Source organism: Copadichromis virginalis, linkage group LG23, assembly GCF_057382275.1.
Source record: "Copadichromis virginalis isolate Kocher_CV1m ecotype Utaka linkage group LG23, C_Virginalis_male_GT1.1, whole genome shotgun sequence".
In the NCBI taxonomy this organism is placed as follows: domain Eukaryota; kingdom Metazoa; phylum Chordata; class Actinopteri; order Cichliformes; family Cichlidae; genus Copadichromis; species Copadichromis virginalis.
In genome coordinates, this window is record NC_140639.1 from 7,876,435 (window position 1) to 7,893,971 (window position 17,537).

Consider the following 17,537-nt stretch of genomic DNA (forward strand, 5'->3'; position numbering starts at 1 on the left):
ACATCTCAATTTTATTGCCAAACCTAACATTGTATGTATGTAATTTTTATGTAAGGCACATAGTCGACTGTAAATTCTAATAACAGCTATTGAATGTTTTGAAGGAACTAAAACATTATCTCAAAAGTGGGATAGGAAACATGTTTTTTTGCATCAACACAAAAAAATATTATAAACCTTCAGTGCAATATAACTGAAGTGATATGAGACCTTTCTGTGGTCTCTGGACCAGCCTCTTGAGGAAGTCAAAAACAGTACTGAGTGTAGTGAATTACTCAGAAGACATAATTAGTAACAGCTGTTAAAATCTGTTAGCGATACAACGTTTACATCAGCCACAAAATTTTTGGTCTTAGAATAGCATGCTACATTTTAAAAACTCATATCCTGTGTACGATAAATCTGCCAGCATTATTGTTTTAGGTACTTGTGCTGTGTAAGTGTAGAAGTCTTAAAACCATAGCAACAGTAATGGAGACAGTTCTTATCTAACAATCAGTTACAGTCATCTGCTTTATCTAATCACTGTTGTGTGTCATCTTGCAGATAGGTGTGTTTCTCTTTGGCTGCGCCATCAGCCAGTCATTCACAGACATTGCCAAGGTGTCTGTAGGTCGGATGAGACCCCACTTCTTAGATGTTTGCAGACCAAATTTCTCCACTATTAACTGTTCATTGGGGTACATCACCAACTATACCTGCACTGGGGAAGAGAGTGAAGTACAGGAAGCTAGGTTTGTGTAAACAACGATGCACACACAGTATGAACAGAATATAATATGTTTATTAATGTACTCCAGAGTTTAAAAGTTACGGTTTCTCTCCACAGGAAATCCTTCTTCTCAGGACATGCCTCGTTTTCGTTATTCACCATGCTCTACCTGTGTGTAAGTAACCATCAAGCTCTGATATTCTAACATTCATGCAGGCACACATATGCTGACAATCAGAGAAACAATGATTTGCACATAGATGGAGTTATGGAAACAAGGCTGGGCTCTGATTAGGGGATTTACTGCTTGAAGAAAGAGAAAAACATTGTTCTTATCCACTGCTCCACCTCCTCTTCTTCATCTCCTCACTCATTTTTATACTCTTTTTTTAATTCCTTGGGGAGAAGGATGGATGCACTCCACCTGTTTTCTTCAAAACAGTTGCATGCATACTTCCTGTTCTCACTCATCCCTTTCCACATCTTTCTCTCAGTCCACCTGTTGTGGGTGTCTGGTAGGGTTTAGCACCCCAGAGGCATTTCAAGCTACACACACACACGAACACACATCCCAATCATCTCCCTTTCTTCCTTTGTTTACAGACCACAAATTTTAATCTCCCTTGTATGCTACAGGGATTTAAGAATAGAGTCAGTGTTTTGGATTTGGCTGGCCTGGTTACCAGGTGGTCTTGGTTCTCAGAGTGAAGACACTTGAATATCCCATGTATTATAGTGGATTGCAGTGCAGTGCAGTGAGAGGTTGCTGTGGGTATTTCCCAGCCTCTGGGTGAACCTACAGCTGCACTCTGGTCAGACGAAGGAAAAGAACTGCATAAAACGCAGGGGGAAAGTAGCAAGGGAATGGAGATGTGCTGCATCCAGACCACACAGTGACACACTAGTCAAAGACCAATGTTCCAGCTGTGGTAAACTCAGGACTGCCAGCATCAGTCCAAATATGAATGGAGTTGAAAAGAGGCAGAACAGCTTGTAGTTGATGTTTTTGAATACAAAACCGTCCTGAAACAAAGACCACAAAGTAGGCCCACGCAGTGGTAAAAGGAAACTGCTGCTTTTCCACTCAAAGAAGTCCCCTCTTGAAGTCTGCCTAAATATGCATTCTTGTAGACGTCACTAAGAGCCAAACTCTAAATTAAAACCAAAGGAATATGAAGAATATAGAAGTTTGACAGTTGAGGACACGTGGTAGCTAATAAGAATTAATGTCAGGGATTAATACTCAATACTTAAAACAATTAAATGAATAGAATATAAATAGAAGATGGAACAGCTTCATATGCAAATGTTGCTTTTTGCACAACCGTTCTAGTGAAAATAGGTTATCAAGGCTGCCTTTTTCCTCATCAAAGCCTCTAGTGGCATACATATTTCTTTTCTTTGGTGCTTTCGCTCACTCATCGCTTTCCACTTTGAAAGTGTCATTTCCACATTGGGGCTGCCACCTCGTCCTCTTTCTCACAACCTCAATTCATCTGCTAATTGGCATTTAGTGAAGTTGAAGCACTTAATTTCCTGACAAGCATGCCTCAGTGCTGCATCTCTGACTGATGTGGTTTGAGCTGTGCCTTAACAGCATCATAGGCTTCAGAGACAGCACACCCATAACTGGCGCAGACCACATGGCATGCTGTTCAGCAACACCACAGCCACAGAAAACAAGCATATGCGTGCATTTGTGTGTGCCACTGAACTATCTTTTGTTTTGGCTAATGCACACTCAACATCTGCGTATTCTCAGAATGAGAAAACGAAGTGTTTGCGTGAGTTAGTTGTGACTATACGATATCTCACTGTTTCTGGGCCAGAATGCATGTTGGTGGTTAAATAAAAGACAATATTTGTCACCACAACATGGTGTGAACCAAAAGAAAAGAGGAGAATGGGGCACGCATGTAAAGCGAGACCTTGCTTTCTAATTCTTTCTCACTTTGTTGTGTTTGTTCATGTTTTTTTTAATTTAACATTCACTCTGAATTGGTGCAAGAGGGACAAGGCGAGAAGATCTTACTGGATTCCTTTAGAAACCACCAGACTTTGTGTCGCTTTTGGCTCCATCTGTCATGGGAATTTATTCCTTTTGTTGTGTTTTGTTGGTATTTTCCTCATATCTAACTAGTCAAGACAAATTCTGGGAACAAGACTCGGTTAAAAAGGCAGAGGTCATGTTGGATTTAAAGAGGAGACACTGAACTTTATTTTAGATGATCATGAATGCTCTCACATGCTTTGTGTGACTTAGTGTGTTGAACCAGGCTTGGACTGGCTTATTTGGGTTACCTCAGTGTGTTCGAATTAGATATGGGCACACTGACTGGTAGGTTGTAATATCTCATGTTTTGACTAAGTTCAAGTTTTCATTATTGTTCCCACATCCTTCATTAAAACTTTGTTAAACTGAAAAGGTTCACAGGCTGTGCAAAGTTGTTTTTTTTTTTAGCTAGGTTTCATTCATAGGTGCATTACGTCAGTCAAAAGCTCTTATCAGTAGTTCTAACTCACTACCTGACAACCATTGTATAGGAAGCCTGAAGTCTAAACATCCCTGCCAGCGAGGAGGAGAACAAGAACAGAAGGGATGGGAGGGATCGTTTCCTCAGCTATCGTAAGGATAAGAACAATGATAGGGTGTCGTAGAGGAAATGTGAGAGAGCTTTATGTCCACACCTACCAGGGCTAGTGGTTGGGGGTTGCAGGCCGGCACTGTCTGCAGGAATTGTTAGACTGACTGATTATAGGACACAAGTATGGAGGTCTAGGCTGGGTAGACCTTGGCTGAGGCTCGCCCTCCCAGGCCCTCTGTCTCTGGTTGTGAGAGACAGGAAGTCAGGGGTATGAGTGGTGGAGAAACACAGGATGTCTGAGGAACCTGGGCTGACCTCACCGCTGTGCATGTTAAGTGGATAAAAAAAGAGCAAGAGCGTGTATGACTTTGCTCTTGTGTAAGTGACTGAAAGTGGCCTTGGATTTAGTTTTTCCTGTTTTGGTTCTCCCCTGTCTTCATCATGACCCAGAAAATGGGCTGCAGGCGGAGTGTAAGGGGGTGCATCCGTTTTGTCTTCTGTTTGCACTATAAGAGGGTAAAGAGTTCATCCCAAGTGTTGAAGCATGCATGGCATGGTATGTATATATATATGTGTGTGTGTGTGTGTGTGTGTATTTGTGTGTGTGTGTGTTCAGTGGCATACTGTGGTTGTATTGTTTTTACAGCTGGGATCTTGAACCATGAATCAGTCATGTCCGGGTCTCATGCAGTCAAGTGTGTGTGTTTCAGAAGACAGTATGTATTTCTCTACGGATCTGGCAAGCGCCTGCCCACTTTGAGTCAGTCTAGACCTCTCAGACAGTAATAATATATACACACAGACACCACAGGTGCAGGGTTATAAAGGCAGCGTTTAGTGTCTTTTATGAAAACTAGTCAGGTGTGTGTGAGGGTTTATTACTGCCTTCTGATAATTTAGGTTATATGTTTTACACCAAATACACAGAACATTTTCTGTTTGTCGAAGGGAATTTATGTCAGAGCATGTGCACAGTTTTGCATATTAAATTTGGTTCTTCTCTTCTCTCCTCCTTGCTTCCAGTTCTACATACAGTCCAGGTTTACATGGCGTGGCGCTCGTCTCCTCCGCCCATTGCTCCAGTTCACTTTGCTGATGATGGCTTTCTACACTGGCCTATCACGCGTGTCCGACCACAAGCACCACCCGACCGATGTCCTGGCAGGATTTGTGCAGGGAGCCCTGGTGGCCTACTGCATAGTGAGTTCACACAACACCACACAATACATTCAAACGATTTGAGACATACGAGAAATGCAACATAATTAGAAACAGGGAGAGTGTCTGACATTTACACCTTTTCTATAACTGATCATTGTGGATCCTACAACCAAAGCAGTCTTCAAATAAAGTTTGCCTCAACTTATCTTCCTTATTCCACTTTTTCTTCTCTCTGCTTTTGGTAAAAGGAGAAACGGAGCAGGCAATGAAGTGAGGACAATCTGATTCCCTTTAATGAATAACACATTGCTTGGAGCCAAGCCCTAGTTAAGAAGTGTGTTCGTGAGTGTGTGTGTTGGAGTGAATCTTTGCCTCTTGGTGGGATTCCATACTCTACAGCCATTCTTGCTACTTTAGTGACATATTGTCACAGGAGTTGCCAGATGATTTTCATAACCCTCGTCATTACACTAAGCTAGATGGAGCCAAGGAAAATGGAATTTGGGTCAAGAAGAAAAAAAAAGGGGGGGGGGGGGGGGGCGTGTAAAAAGAAAAAGAGAGAGAGGGGAGGGGAGAGAGGATTAGCCTTTGAAACAGGAATGAGGCTGTTAATTATTTGGGTTTTTTATTTGGTGGCTCTGGTTCTATCAGCACAGCAGGACTCAGCTAAACTCTGCTGCCTGTGGCAAAAATACAGACATGAACACACACGCGCACGCACACACTTACCTTTCGACAGGATCCAAATCATCAAAGTGGAAAGTTAGGTTCATAAGATTGAGCAAGACCTCAGTAGTGGCGCCTAGCAGACCTTGGCAGAGCTAAAATGTACAAAGACACTCACACAAACACACACAGAGAATAACACACAGTCCTTCAATACCTGGATTAGAATTCATGAGCAGAAACCAGCAAGTAAAACAATAACTGTAATGGCCTGGCGAAACCAGTTCTCCTCCAGCTGGGAGCAGCCTTCTGACGACATCAGCCTTGACAAGTAAAGAAATTATGTTTTTTAGAAATATACGCATTGAACTCTGAATTGGCAAATTTGGGGGAGGAGTGAAGGGAGGAAAGTGACTAGAGAAGAGCCTTGTCTGACATCTTGGCTTGGGATGAGCATGGGTTTAATCCAACTCAACTATCCCACAAACTTTCTGCTTTTGCATGAAGAGAGACAGCTTAATCCAGACGTACAGACACATTATTCATGTCCATATACTTACAACACATATAATGTATACACACACACACACACACACACACATGCGCACACAGTCAAACCCCTGCCGATTAAGGCAGTGAGGTTACTTTTACAATCCGTGACGCCTCTTCTGATTTGCCAGGTTTTAGTAGAAACACACATCTGTGAGTACTTTACTTCAGCGCTTTCTGCCTCTCAGTAAGCAGTGGAGCAGAAAGCGCCTGATAGGAGATGAGTGGAGGCAGGACAGAGAAGATGTAAAGCCTGTGTGGCTTTCAGATGCCAGAAGAAAGTTTTAAGATCTTTAGATTCTAAGTTAGAAACTACACAAGTTTAATCATTTTTTGTAAATGTAAAATGAAGAATAATCATGATGAAGAAGGTAAAAGAATTTAGGAGTTTCATGGTATGCAGTCCATTAATCCAGTCTGAACCTTTCAACATGAAAATGTGATTTTCCAGTCACTTCATGATACGCAAAGGTCTGACTTGATGAAGTGAAGAAAAAATGAGACGAATTAGTGGATTTTCTTGCTAGTCTGTTATACTGTTATACTGTGAAACAGCATCTTCCTTTCCAAATAAATTTAGCTGACTCACTGCAAAGATGTGTGTTGTGCCGGGACGTTATTGTTATGGGCTACAGTTAATTCTTTCATCGCTGTGCACCCCCACTGATTGCCGGTAAATGAACAATTCAAATGTTTATGGACACATTCAGATGTAGTGATGTGTTATACTGTGGCTTTGTAGACTTTACTTTGTGCTTTACTGTAAGTAAAGTGCTGCTTTAAACCCTGTTGTCTGTGCACACAGATAAAGTCTCTGAGTTAAATACACCCATAGTTTTTAAAAATACCACAACAGGAAGTATTACTGTCTCACCTGGTACTTACTATAAGACACAGTGACCCAGTTTTCAATATGAGTTGTAATAAAGGTCAAGGCGACTGAATCCAACAAGAACCAGCTGTGATGAGGAAGGAAGAAGGGGGCAGCGTTTATTTGTTTTTCTAAGTTCGTTGTCATTTGCGAAAAGGCGTCAGGTCAGGCATAAAACTCCCCCTGAAAAAACAAACCAAGGCGCTCAGAGAGCGAAGCAGTCTTTGTGTGGTCCCGATGAACTCATATAGAAACAGGAAGTAAACAGATATAACCTAAATGTAAATTTGGAATTCTATTTGTGCCACCAGATAGCCTACACTGTAATTTTTATCTGTTCAGGGACATTTACAGTAAGATACGTGCTTGAAGTGTGAGACGATGCCATTGACTGATAACATTCTTAGAATTATGCAGTTGTATAATAGCTGTAGCTGCTCCTCCGAACTCTTCTGGTGTAAATGGAAAATGTGTGGTTATAATATAATTAAAGTTGATTTCATGTGCATGCAAACTAATAAAAAACATTTTATATATGTCAGGTTCTTCTAAGTAATAGAAGACACTGACTTAGCTAACTTCCTGTGTGACTCTGCTTTTAACTGTGTGTAAAGATATGCGATTAAAAGTACAAAAGTTTTTTTTTTATGCAGTTGTCACGAAAAAACACCAAACTGCTGTGTATGCACTATACAGCACAATGGGGCTAGATGCTTTAGGTGCATTAGTGTATATTATGCAAAGGAAGTGGTGTGGTCATGATAAGCCTTCCAACAGGGTAGGTCAAGGTCAAGTGTGATTGGTCTTGAATCATGTAGCAACAGGGCCTGATGTAGCTGGCCATGAGAAATCCCCATGATAAGTATGGAAAGTTTCCCATATCTCTGAGTCACCTCAGCTGTATGGCCGCATATCCATTAACACTCTATGAGTCATAGCATTTATAATATGGCATTTAAGACACAGTGCCCAAACCAACTGTTGTATACACCAAGGGCCATTTAAAGTCCATGAAAGCACCCATCTGTTATGAAGGTGTCATTCTACATATCGCCCTTCTATCAAATGTCGCTAAGTGTCCTTATAGTCTGGAAATATCAAGCTTAAATAGCGGAGAATGGGACACTTTTTGTTTTATAAATAGATCAGTGACTGCATGTCAAGTATTTTGGGCAGAAAACCCAGATGAACACTAAACTGGCTACTGTTTGTCCCTTGAGACAATTTCCATATGACAGCATCATTTCCAATCCATGTAAAATCCCTGAGGGAAATATTCATTTTATTTCCTTGTACTGCTGGTTCCCAGTAAAGGTTCCCTTTTACATAGTTTAGTGTTGATGGGAGCTTCTCCCCCCTGGACTCCATCGCACAGGCCATTCACTCGGCCCGGACTGGCATCATGGAAGGAAAAGCTGCTGTACCTGCCAATTATGTGTGTGTGCTTTCATGTATTTGTGTGTGTTAGTCCACAGCTGAAGCCAGTTTTGCTCATGACTGACCTCTGCTCCGTGTAAGTGGAAACGGTAATCCACTGATACAGTGGGCTAGAGTTTCCATGGGCCCACTTCCTGTCCACTCTTGCCCCATTTTCCTGTTTGGCATATGATGTCATTGTGATCTTATGTAAAGCTTTTTTTCTTATTTTTTTTCTCCTTTCCTTTATTCACCACCAAATTAGTTTTTTGTTTTTTTGTTTTTTTTTTAAATCCCTCCTATATTAGAGTGAGCAATACTAAGATCACTTCCTTCAGTCAGATTACTCAGTGTTGCCAGTCTGGGACTGAACATGGTGGAGGAAATGCAGAAGGGAGTTCCTTGTCACTAAAAAGTATCAAGATTACAGATGCTTTTTAACCACAAAGGGCATTCCTCATCCAACAAAAAAGAAAAAACCTGGGTTTAGGAGCAGATCATCTTCTAGCCGATGCCCACATTGCATTCTGCAGATACCCCTGACTTCTCATTGGGACATCAAGATATAATGCAAAATTCACTTTAACATTTCTCAAGAACATCCCGCCCATAAGAAAATACATGTGCATGTTAATATTCTTGTATCGAGCATAGATTGTATGTAGTCACTGGTTCGAGAACACCTCTTTTGAAGACTTGATTTCAAGAATGAAAGGATGTAGTTCTAAGGTGCATACATAGACTGTATGCGTGCACTGCACAGACATAGATACCTGCTAATTCATGCTAAGTTACATGCAAACTAAATACTAGAATTTCAGTCTCCAAAACTGGAGCCTTGAACTCAAATGAAAATAGAAAGCACCAGAATAACAAACACAGTCAAGAGGTTCAGTTTGGAGGCTTGAATTAGCTGTGATAAAGCTTAAAGACAGCTAGGGACCTGGATAGCACCCTACCTGTCACTCAAATGTCTCAGCACTAGTGGTACACAACTTTAGCACTTAAAATTTTTAAGCTAGTGGGTTATAAAAGCAATTTTTCCTTGTAAAGTTTTGAAAAGCTACAGGTACTTTTTTTGGTAAAAATCTGTCTTTTACCCTGTGGCTGGTTGTTTGACAGTAGCATGATGATGTGTGCGGGGATTGATATGCTTTATTTTTCTACTTGGGATGATGCCACTTGTCACAGAACTAGAACTAGAAGTAACCAGTCCCCACTGAAGCAATTGTTTATGACCAGAATAAACATTTATATTTATATCCAGCATGTGATCAGAGTAGATGTAGGAATGAGCTGCTCGCGTGAATTTTAACAGCCTTTTCCTTAATTTCACCCCTCCAACTGCCACTTTAAAGTCGCCCATCTCCACATCTCCATGGCTTTTCCCCTCTTAGCCTGTTTGTGTCCATGTCTTTAAACCTTCTATCAGGATAATATATTTATGGAGTGTCGCAAAAGTGGAATAACTTGCTTTAAGGACCTTTTTATAGTCAGCCTAACTAGAATCATTTGAACAGCTTTGTAATAAATACAGTCTACCAGCATCACACTTTTTCAGATATCTACAAGCCAGACCGTTTATTCATTCCCATATTTCAAGCTCAGGTCCTGTACCAGAATCTACACTTTTAGAAACTATTCTACAACTTAATCCGACCAATAGAGGGCTGACTTCTCTGCTGTACAATAAAATGTAATACTTCACACATATCTTGGAATCAGACATCCTTGAAATGCCTCTGTAAGACTGACTAAAGCATAGTCAAATCAAATGAGATAAGTTAAACACGGTATATGTAAATTAAAACAGTAACTTGGCTGTCCTTCACTGTGTGCCATTTGCATTAAACCAGCACTGCGAAACTTTTTTTTGCACACAATCCAATCTTTGTTTAGTTCTCTTTTCACATCTTATCTCACTTTGTGTCCACCAGGTGTTCTATGTGTCAGACCTGTTCAAGCCAAGGGTGAAGCCGGCCACACCCCCGCCCTCCCCGATTAAGAAGGAGCTGCTCCCTTCATCTGACATCATTGAGAGAAACAACCACCACAACATGGTGTGAGGGAGCCCACATCGTCTTGTGACTGAGGAGCCAATCGCAGCACTGCTCACCTCCCATCGGACAGTAGAATGTAGCGACAAGAGACAATTGCTGCTTGTTGAATGGCATCCTCCGCCCTTTTGCAGTGCCCCAGCTGGAGGCACTTTGTGGACTAGGGTATCAGATTTGAGATTTGCACTTCAGAGTCCACTCTCACTATCCAGACTTATTATTTACTATAACTACTAATCAGCATTTGAGCCCATCCTTTTGAGCACAAAAAAAAAAAAGAATTGGAAGCTGAAAGACAAAATTAATTAAGAAGATGATAACTTGATAGACAGAGCTAAGGGTGGAAAAAAAGGCAAACCCCCTGCCTAGGGAGAGAGGGATTTCCAGTGAAGCTTCCTCCCCAAACTCTCTGTGGCCTTGGAACAGCAAAGGAAAACAACTTCCTTACCTAAGGGAAGGAAATTACTGCAATAATTAGCAGCGTAGAAATGATAACAATATAGAAAAATATAACTTATAGCACTGTTTTAACTCCATTGTCCATTATCACCACTTGCTGCCTGAGATGTCTGTCTGAAAAGATCTTGATCATGCTGACATAATGAGACAGAAATATTGACTCCGAGAAGCAAAACAAACCCAGGTTGGTAGTTTCATACTAGACTTCATATGTGGGGGAAACATAGTTTTCATAATAGAAACTCTGTATCTACAGTCCACTGTATGGATCACACACTGATCTTAGTAGGCCTTTATAACAGGCTACAGAGGAGTCCTTTTATTTCAAATCTTAGGCCCTGGAAAGTCAGGCCCTCTGACCTCATTGACCTCTGTCTCCAGATCAGCACATCAAGCTTTTTTTAGTGGATTTCAGAGTGGCCCAAGCCCGGGATGTTGCATTTTTGAGAGTTAGATGAAGTAAAGGGGGTTAAATTCTATGGAAGGATGGGGGCAGACCTCACAGCACCCGCCTGCCTGTACAAAAGGCGTGGCTGTGCCACCACTTCTTGGTGATGGGGCTATTCTCTGTAGCTTCCTAAACCAGAAGGTGATAGGTGGGTGGAATGAAAGGGTGTGGTCTGTTACCATGCACAGAGGGTGATTTACAGCAAAGCTGGCACATTATTTTGGGATGATTTGGGCTCTTTCCGCTGGCAGGGAGGGGCTCTCACCCACTCAATCACTCATTGGCAGTGGATGTCTGTCTCTCAAAGTGTGTGTGCGAGTGTTTGCATGTGCGTGTGCATTCTTATCTTGGTATGCTCGTGCTTGTTGTCAGTGTGATTGCGTGTGTTCGTTTGAATGTGCCCTGTGAAAAGGAGCCCCCTCTTGATAAACTGTGTCAAATGACAAGCGTGAATGTGTTCCACTGTATGTCTGAGAGCAGGTGAGTTATAAAAACTGTGGATCTAATATTTTTATTCTCTGCTAAGAAGCATCTTTAACCTTGTATGTTTATAGCCTGTCCTGTGTAATCACTAACAGTTGTACAGTACAGCATACAGAAGTCCTTTTTATTTACAGCCAACTCAGATATCCTCCAACAACACACTCCGCCATGTTGCACATCTTTCTCATTGTATAGTCCGTCCTATCATTTTACTCTCTCTTTTTTATAAATATATAAATAATGTATAGATCACTAAAATTAACCCTGTAAGATATTGTTTCTTAACATGTTTAGATATATCCACTATACAGACCTGTGTTCTTTACAAAATGCTGCTTAAAAGCATCGATTGACAGATTTTTGTATTTAGATAAATAAACTATTGTAGATTGTAATAGTTACATTTGTAATATGCTAAAAAATACACCCCCTACTTGTATTAAAATTCATAGTATTTTTGTATTGTCTTGTCCTCTTTTGTACAAAATAAATAGCAGTAATGGTGTTTTTTCTGCTATATGTACTTTGCTTTATTACATGTGCTTTTCAATAAAAAAAACAGCTCATATGAACACACTTTTGGAGTTTGGTATGTTTTCCCTGACAGATGGATTTGATGTTTTTTTTTTTTTTTAAATTTGAAATTGGCAGTTCACAAGGCTTGCCATTTAGGATCTGCCCAGACTGAGTCATCTGGCCATCCTCAAGTTCTTACACCTGCCAATTTCTCCTGCATCCATCATAGACAACTATGTGAGTCAGCTGTTCCATTATTTCCTGATGTATCCCAGAACTGGACATTCACTAGACTATAAACTAAAATTATGTAAAGATTTGGGTCACCATGTGCATTTCAGAGAGGCCAGCCATGAGAAAAGAAGCTGTTGAAGTGTTAATTTGTCAGTGAAAACACATTTAGAGGAAGACTCGTCTCAGGGGGTAGAACAGATTATCTACTAATCAGAAGATTGGTGGTTCGATCCCTGGCCCTCCACTCCATGTACTTAAGTGTACAAGATGCTGAACCCCAAATTACTTCCAAGACATCTATGGGAGTATGAGGCTTGTAGTAGTGGCTGCTTGGTTACAGTATAAAGGTGCTATATAAGTACAAGTCAGGAGCAATTCATGTAATATATAATAATAGTGAATGACACTGATAATGAGTAGTTTAACCAAGAATTAGTTTATTGATTTTGATATGAATTGCCTTAAACTGCAGTCCTGCTACATGAATTATAGCTGATCTCAATGCCAGCACACATAAGCTGATACCCATCTGTCCCTATAATTGGAAAATCTGATATTTAATTGCTTGAATTGCCTCACAATGCTGTGATTGCAGCCATCCCCCAACTCTCTGTGACTTCATAATGTCACTTTTATTTACTGCAAATAGTATTTCACCACCAATTTAGGTATTGCTCATCAATGCTGGTGCACAGTAAGACAGTGACTCACCTTTAAGGTTATACTCAGTATCTTCCATTGGCCCACTTTCTTTTGCCAATAACTCTGCATGAATGCAGGCACAACATAAAAATGCACGCTGAGAAAAGGCCGAAGAAGTGCTTGTGAGTTCATGACCTCAGAGGCTGGCGTCATCAAGTGCGTGTGCGTGTCTGTGTTTATTCCAAAGCAAAAAGAGAAAAGAGTAGAGCAGAACACTGTGTGCTTTTGACAGAAGAAATATGTGTTTAATGCAAAGGCTACAGATTTCTTCATGCACAACATGGCCAACAAACAAAACAAGAAAGAAAGAAAGTGCATAACTGGTGCTTAAATGAGACCAAAGTGTTGAAAAGCAATTATTCAGAGCCATCACTTGACTGATGTCATCATTATTGTGGCATGCATTTCCCCCCCTCAGTGTCTTGTAAAGTATTGTCTTACAGCTGGTCTGAGGTCAGTTGTAAAGAATATAGCACCAAATGGATACTGCTGGTGAACAGCTGGTAGACCTGGGGTCAGCCATGCATGGCTGTAATAGTAGAGCGCCTGCTGCTGAGGCGAAGAGGCCCATGTTGTGGTCGTGTTTGGCAGCAGCAGAGCAGAACTGCAGAACTGGCAGAGGGCTGTCACAGGGAGGCCAAGGCATTACACAGATCTGTACCTCTCTCTCAGTGTGCTGGGTGTGTGTCACCATGGCAAGCTGTAGTACATCCTTCTTGCTCTGTTTACTTTTACTTATTACTCATGTTTTACTCATGTTTTACATGAATAATAAGTAAGTGCTTTTTACTCTTGTTTTACTCTCCTCTAAAACGCGAACAATTCTGTATCACTGTTGGAACGTCAAACCCTTTTGGTAATGTTGACATTGTAACTCTTGTTAAATGGATTACGTCTTCCTCTGTGGGCTGAGAAATATCTCCACCCAATGTCTTATAAAAGCTTTTCACAACCTAATTTGGATAAACTCAATAATGTGTGGTGGCTGTATTAAAAACAAGGCTTTTTCCCCCTCCACCGTTTCCAAAAGGTTTATACTTCAATGATGCACAGATTTCAGCATCGATACAGGGAATTATGAAAAGTGATGGAATATGAAACCTGTTTGAGTTATAAAGCTAATTAGACTATATTTGGATACACTTGGATGTGGAGAATAAGAGTTATTTGCTTGCTGGCACTTGCCAGGAGCAAGTTAGCTTTGTTCTGCACTGCTGGACCTTGTTAGAAATTCCAGCGTAATTGAAGTGGAGAACCTTTCCTTTATAACAGATTGGTAACATATGCAAGCACATGCAGTGTACTGAATGACTAAAAGAAGACATCACGCACTGAAAGCAGTTTACTGGTAGGTAAAGTAAGGCAGCAATGTGAGAGAAATCATTTTCAATTTATAATTGTGAACCAGAATGTGTAAAAGTGGTTATAGTGGCTTTCTACTGGTTATCCAAAGCAGGGCTTACTAACAGACTTCTTTTCTTGCAATCAAGTGGTCACAGTCAAAATGCCCTGAGCAAAATGGCCACTGACACACATGATATAAAAAGCATCACATCACAACAAGAGCGCTACTGTAGGTGGCTTTGGTTTGGTTTGAATGTTTCAAGAGAGTGTGTGAGGGCGATGGAGCAGAGCTGCGGTGAGGGTGGTACCTCCAGGAGTGCCTTGAGCAAGCTTGGAGCTCAGAGGGTCTTTTCTCTGCAGGGAACTGAGTCCGGGGAAACACACGAGCTGACCGGCCAAAGAAGAGCGACCTGGGCAACACTTCCCTGAGGTAAATGTAAAGGACTCCCCGCAGCCAAATGTTTACACTGAGGCAGTGTCTGTTTTGCAGGTTTTAAGCACACGTGAGGCATGTAGACATAATATAACACACCCATAGGGGAAACTAGTGTATAAGAAAGAATAAAAAAGAGAAAGGGCTAAGAGTTTTTACTGCACTGAGTTGAAAATGATTATTGGAATACTTACCTGCCTCCAAAAATTCTGAAACATAAGAAAATGAATGACAGTACATTAGCAACAACATTCTTTTTTACCTGCCAGTCCTGCGCTTCAGTGCCAGAGACAGCTTCTCATAACAAATATCTCCTAACCCCCCCCCCCCCCCAAAACACTGATAATGGGCAAAATGGAGCAGCCTCTAAATAAATGACAAGAAGAAGCATTAACCCAGTTTTTCATAAATCTACAATATTACATGCATATCACTGATTAAAATAAGGCCACAGTGGAGTGAAGGATGAAGCTATCATTCAATAGGCACATGTGGAGCCAGCATGAGGATTAATATCTAGGATTAATACCCTGTTTTTATGATGATGATCCTAGACTAGAACACTGTGTCTTTGTCTCAGCTGGGGAGATAATTTAACACTTTTTTGATGAAACCTCAATCCAGTGAGTGTTAAATGGAGCTCGATGTGATTCTGGCATTAATTGACACAGACCGGAAGAATGGATTAACCTATTTATTGTGCTCCAGTTTTTAAGGTTTTAGATAAGTGTGCAATATATGGGCAATCAGTGCATAACTCTGCTGAGAAATATTCAGTTTGTTTGTGTTTGACAGGGTTTTAGCCTTGATGAAAACATCCATCTGCCAGTAAAGCCACAACTTTGGTCCAGACTGATAGATCTCAACAGTGATTGAGTTTCCATATTATGTACAGACTGCACACTACTTTGAGACTGTCTGACCTTTATCTCAAATACCTCACTGACACTCAGGCATTCAGACAATGAATCCTAGTGACTTTGGGAGTATTTTCCTCTGAACCCATATTTGTGAGTTTAAGTGTAATATGTCATCACCCTGGTACATTCGGTTTCCTTCAGAATTTTTTTGCTGTACTTTCTCTTAATTGCTAATATTAATGAAAACAGCTATACTTAAGAAAGGGTTTTGGTTTTTCCAGCAGTGTACAGTGGGTGTCACAGCTCTGTTCTGGGACTTCCCCACCCTTTCTCGTGCATACATTCAGGAGGCGGAGAGTCACGACATTATGACAGAAACAGGAAAGCAGAAGCGGGTCGCAAAACCAGTCACAAATGCACAGCTACAGCAGACAGGCTAAGGTCTCATGGTATGGTTTTTGTTGCTACTACTGTCATTACAGTGATGGGTTTCAGTTTTGCAATCCTGTGTTTTGTGGTTTATACCTTGATTTAGTTTTACTTAAATCGACATCCCTTATCTCATTTTTCTGTTAGTGCCCGTTCCCCCACGTGAGTCATTTTGTCTTTGTGGTTAGTGTTTGTCTTTTGGTTAATTCCTGTTTAATTTCAAGGCTGGTTTTCATTCATGTCTTGCATTAGTGCGACTTCTTCCTCTGTGACTGCCCGCCCTACCCTAATTGTTCTCAGTAGCTTCCACCTGTGTCTTCTTCACCTTCTGTTTGTTAGTATTTAATCAGCCTTTAGCGTGTAGGTCCCTCTTTGTGCTCACGAGATTGTTTCTTCTTGCTTCTCATGTTTTCTGTTTATGTTCCTTGTAATATATTTAATAGTCTCAGGGTGTTAAACATCACCAAGGCTGCTGCTGATGGAACAATCCACTAGATTCTCCTGTATCTAAATGAAATAATAATAAAATAATCCTGATGACTTTTCTAGTCTTACTGACCTAAACACTTACAGCACACACTTTTAGCAGTGCTTTTCCTATAAAACACATTCATAATGCTGAGCGAATCCAGATTAAATACTGTGGGCATGTTTAACTCACTTCACAATACAGTCCTCAGGTATGCTGTGAAGGTGTTAAACATGCTTTAAATGCATGTGGCATTTCAGTCCTAATGGCATTTGGACTGAAAACATGTTAGCCTCCAGGTCTATGGCTGTCAGCTGCAACTGTCAACACACTTGACTATAATAGATTCTAAAACACACATTTGTAATTTTCTGTCTTACTTCTAAAATGTCACTTTTTCATGGACATGAAAGTATCTGCTCTTTTCACGCACACAATAGAATTACCCTTATGTGAGATAGCGTCTGTGCCCGGTTAGGGAGCTGGATGGAAAAAGAGCGTGAGGAGAGGGTAGGATAGAAAGTTAATAAATTTCGCAGATGTCAGCTGTACATGGAGGCAACAGGTGATTATGTCATCTTCACATAAAAGGCCTCTGTGTCTTCCTCCCCCTGTTGCTCCTTGTTTCTCATCCAAAATTCTTCTCAGCATGCGTTAGAAAGCCACATTTCTCATCGTCCTTACAAATCCCAATTTCTAGGTTTGCGCTTAAAAATGTGGCCTTATTTCCTAACCTAAATGCCACTGTCTTAGTACTCTTACTTCCACTTGTGACACACTGTATGGAAAACACATCTTCCCCCTCCCATCTGCCCCCTTTCTTGGCCCATGTGGACAAATAGACAGGTCAAAAAAGGAGCAGCGGGATTTGGTTGCTCTGAACTTTTTTACAAGACATGATCTTTACAGCTGAAAAAGTTTTATTGATCGTTACTTTCATTTTTTTCTCAGTGAGACAGAAATTATTGTACCAAACACTGGTGGAGAAACTTTAAATGGAAAAACATACTGACATCTTGGCCTTTTAAAATGAGCGTGCACGCACACACAAACACGCACACAGGCAAACACTCTCTGATGCAGTCAGACAGCTAGTGTATGCAGAGGCAGGGTTTCTACCAAGAATCAGCTTTCACCTGTCAA

At 40.8% G+C, this 17,537-nt stretch overlaps 1 protein-coding gene across 2 annotated transcripts in view; it reads left to right on the forward strand.

Moving 5' to 3' along the window:
- Nucleotides 1-11,983, forward strand: part of plpp3 (phospholipid phosphatase 3) — a 28,193-nt gene extending 16,210 nt beyond the window's left edge. For both annotated transcript variants that reach the window (XM_085449856.1, XM_085449855.1), the window contains exons 4-7: nt 547-734; nt 830-887; nt 4,321-4,497; nt 9,898-11,983. In XM_085449856.1, coding sequence (XP_085305982.1) covers nt 547-734; nt 830-887; nt 4,321-4,497; nt 9,898-10,026 — 552 coding nt within the window. In that variant the 3' untranslated portion in view covers nt 10,027-11,983. The remainder of the gene's footprint in view (nt 1-546; nt 735-829; nt 888-4,320; nt 4,498-9,897) is intronic.
- Nucleotides 11,984-17,537: the final 5,554 nt, after the last annotated feature.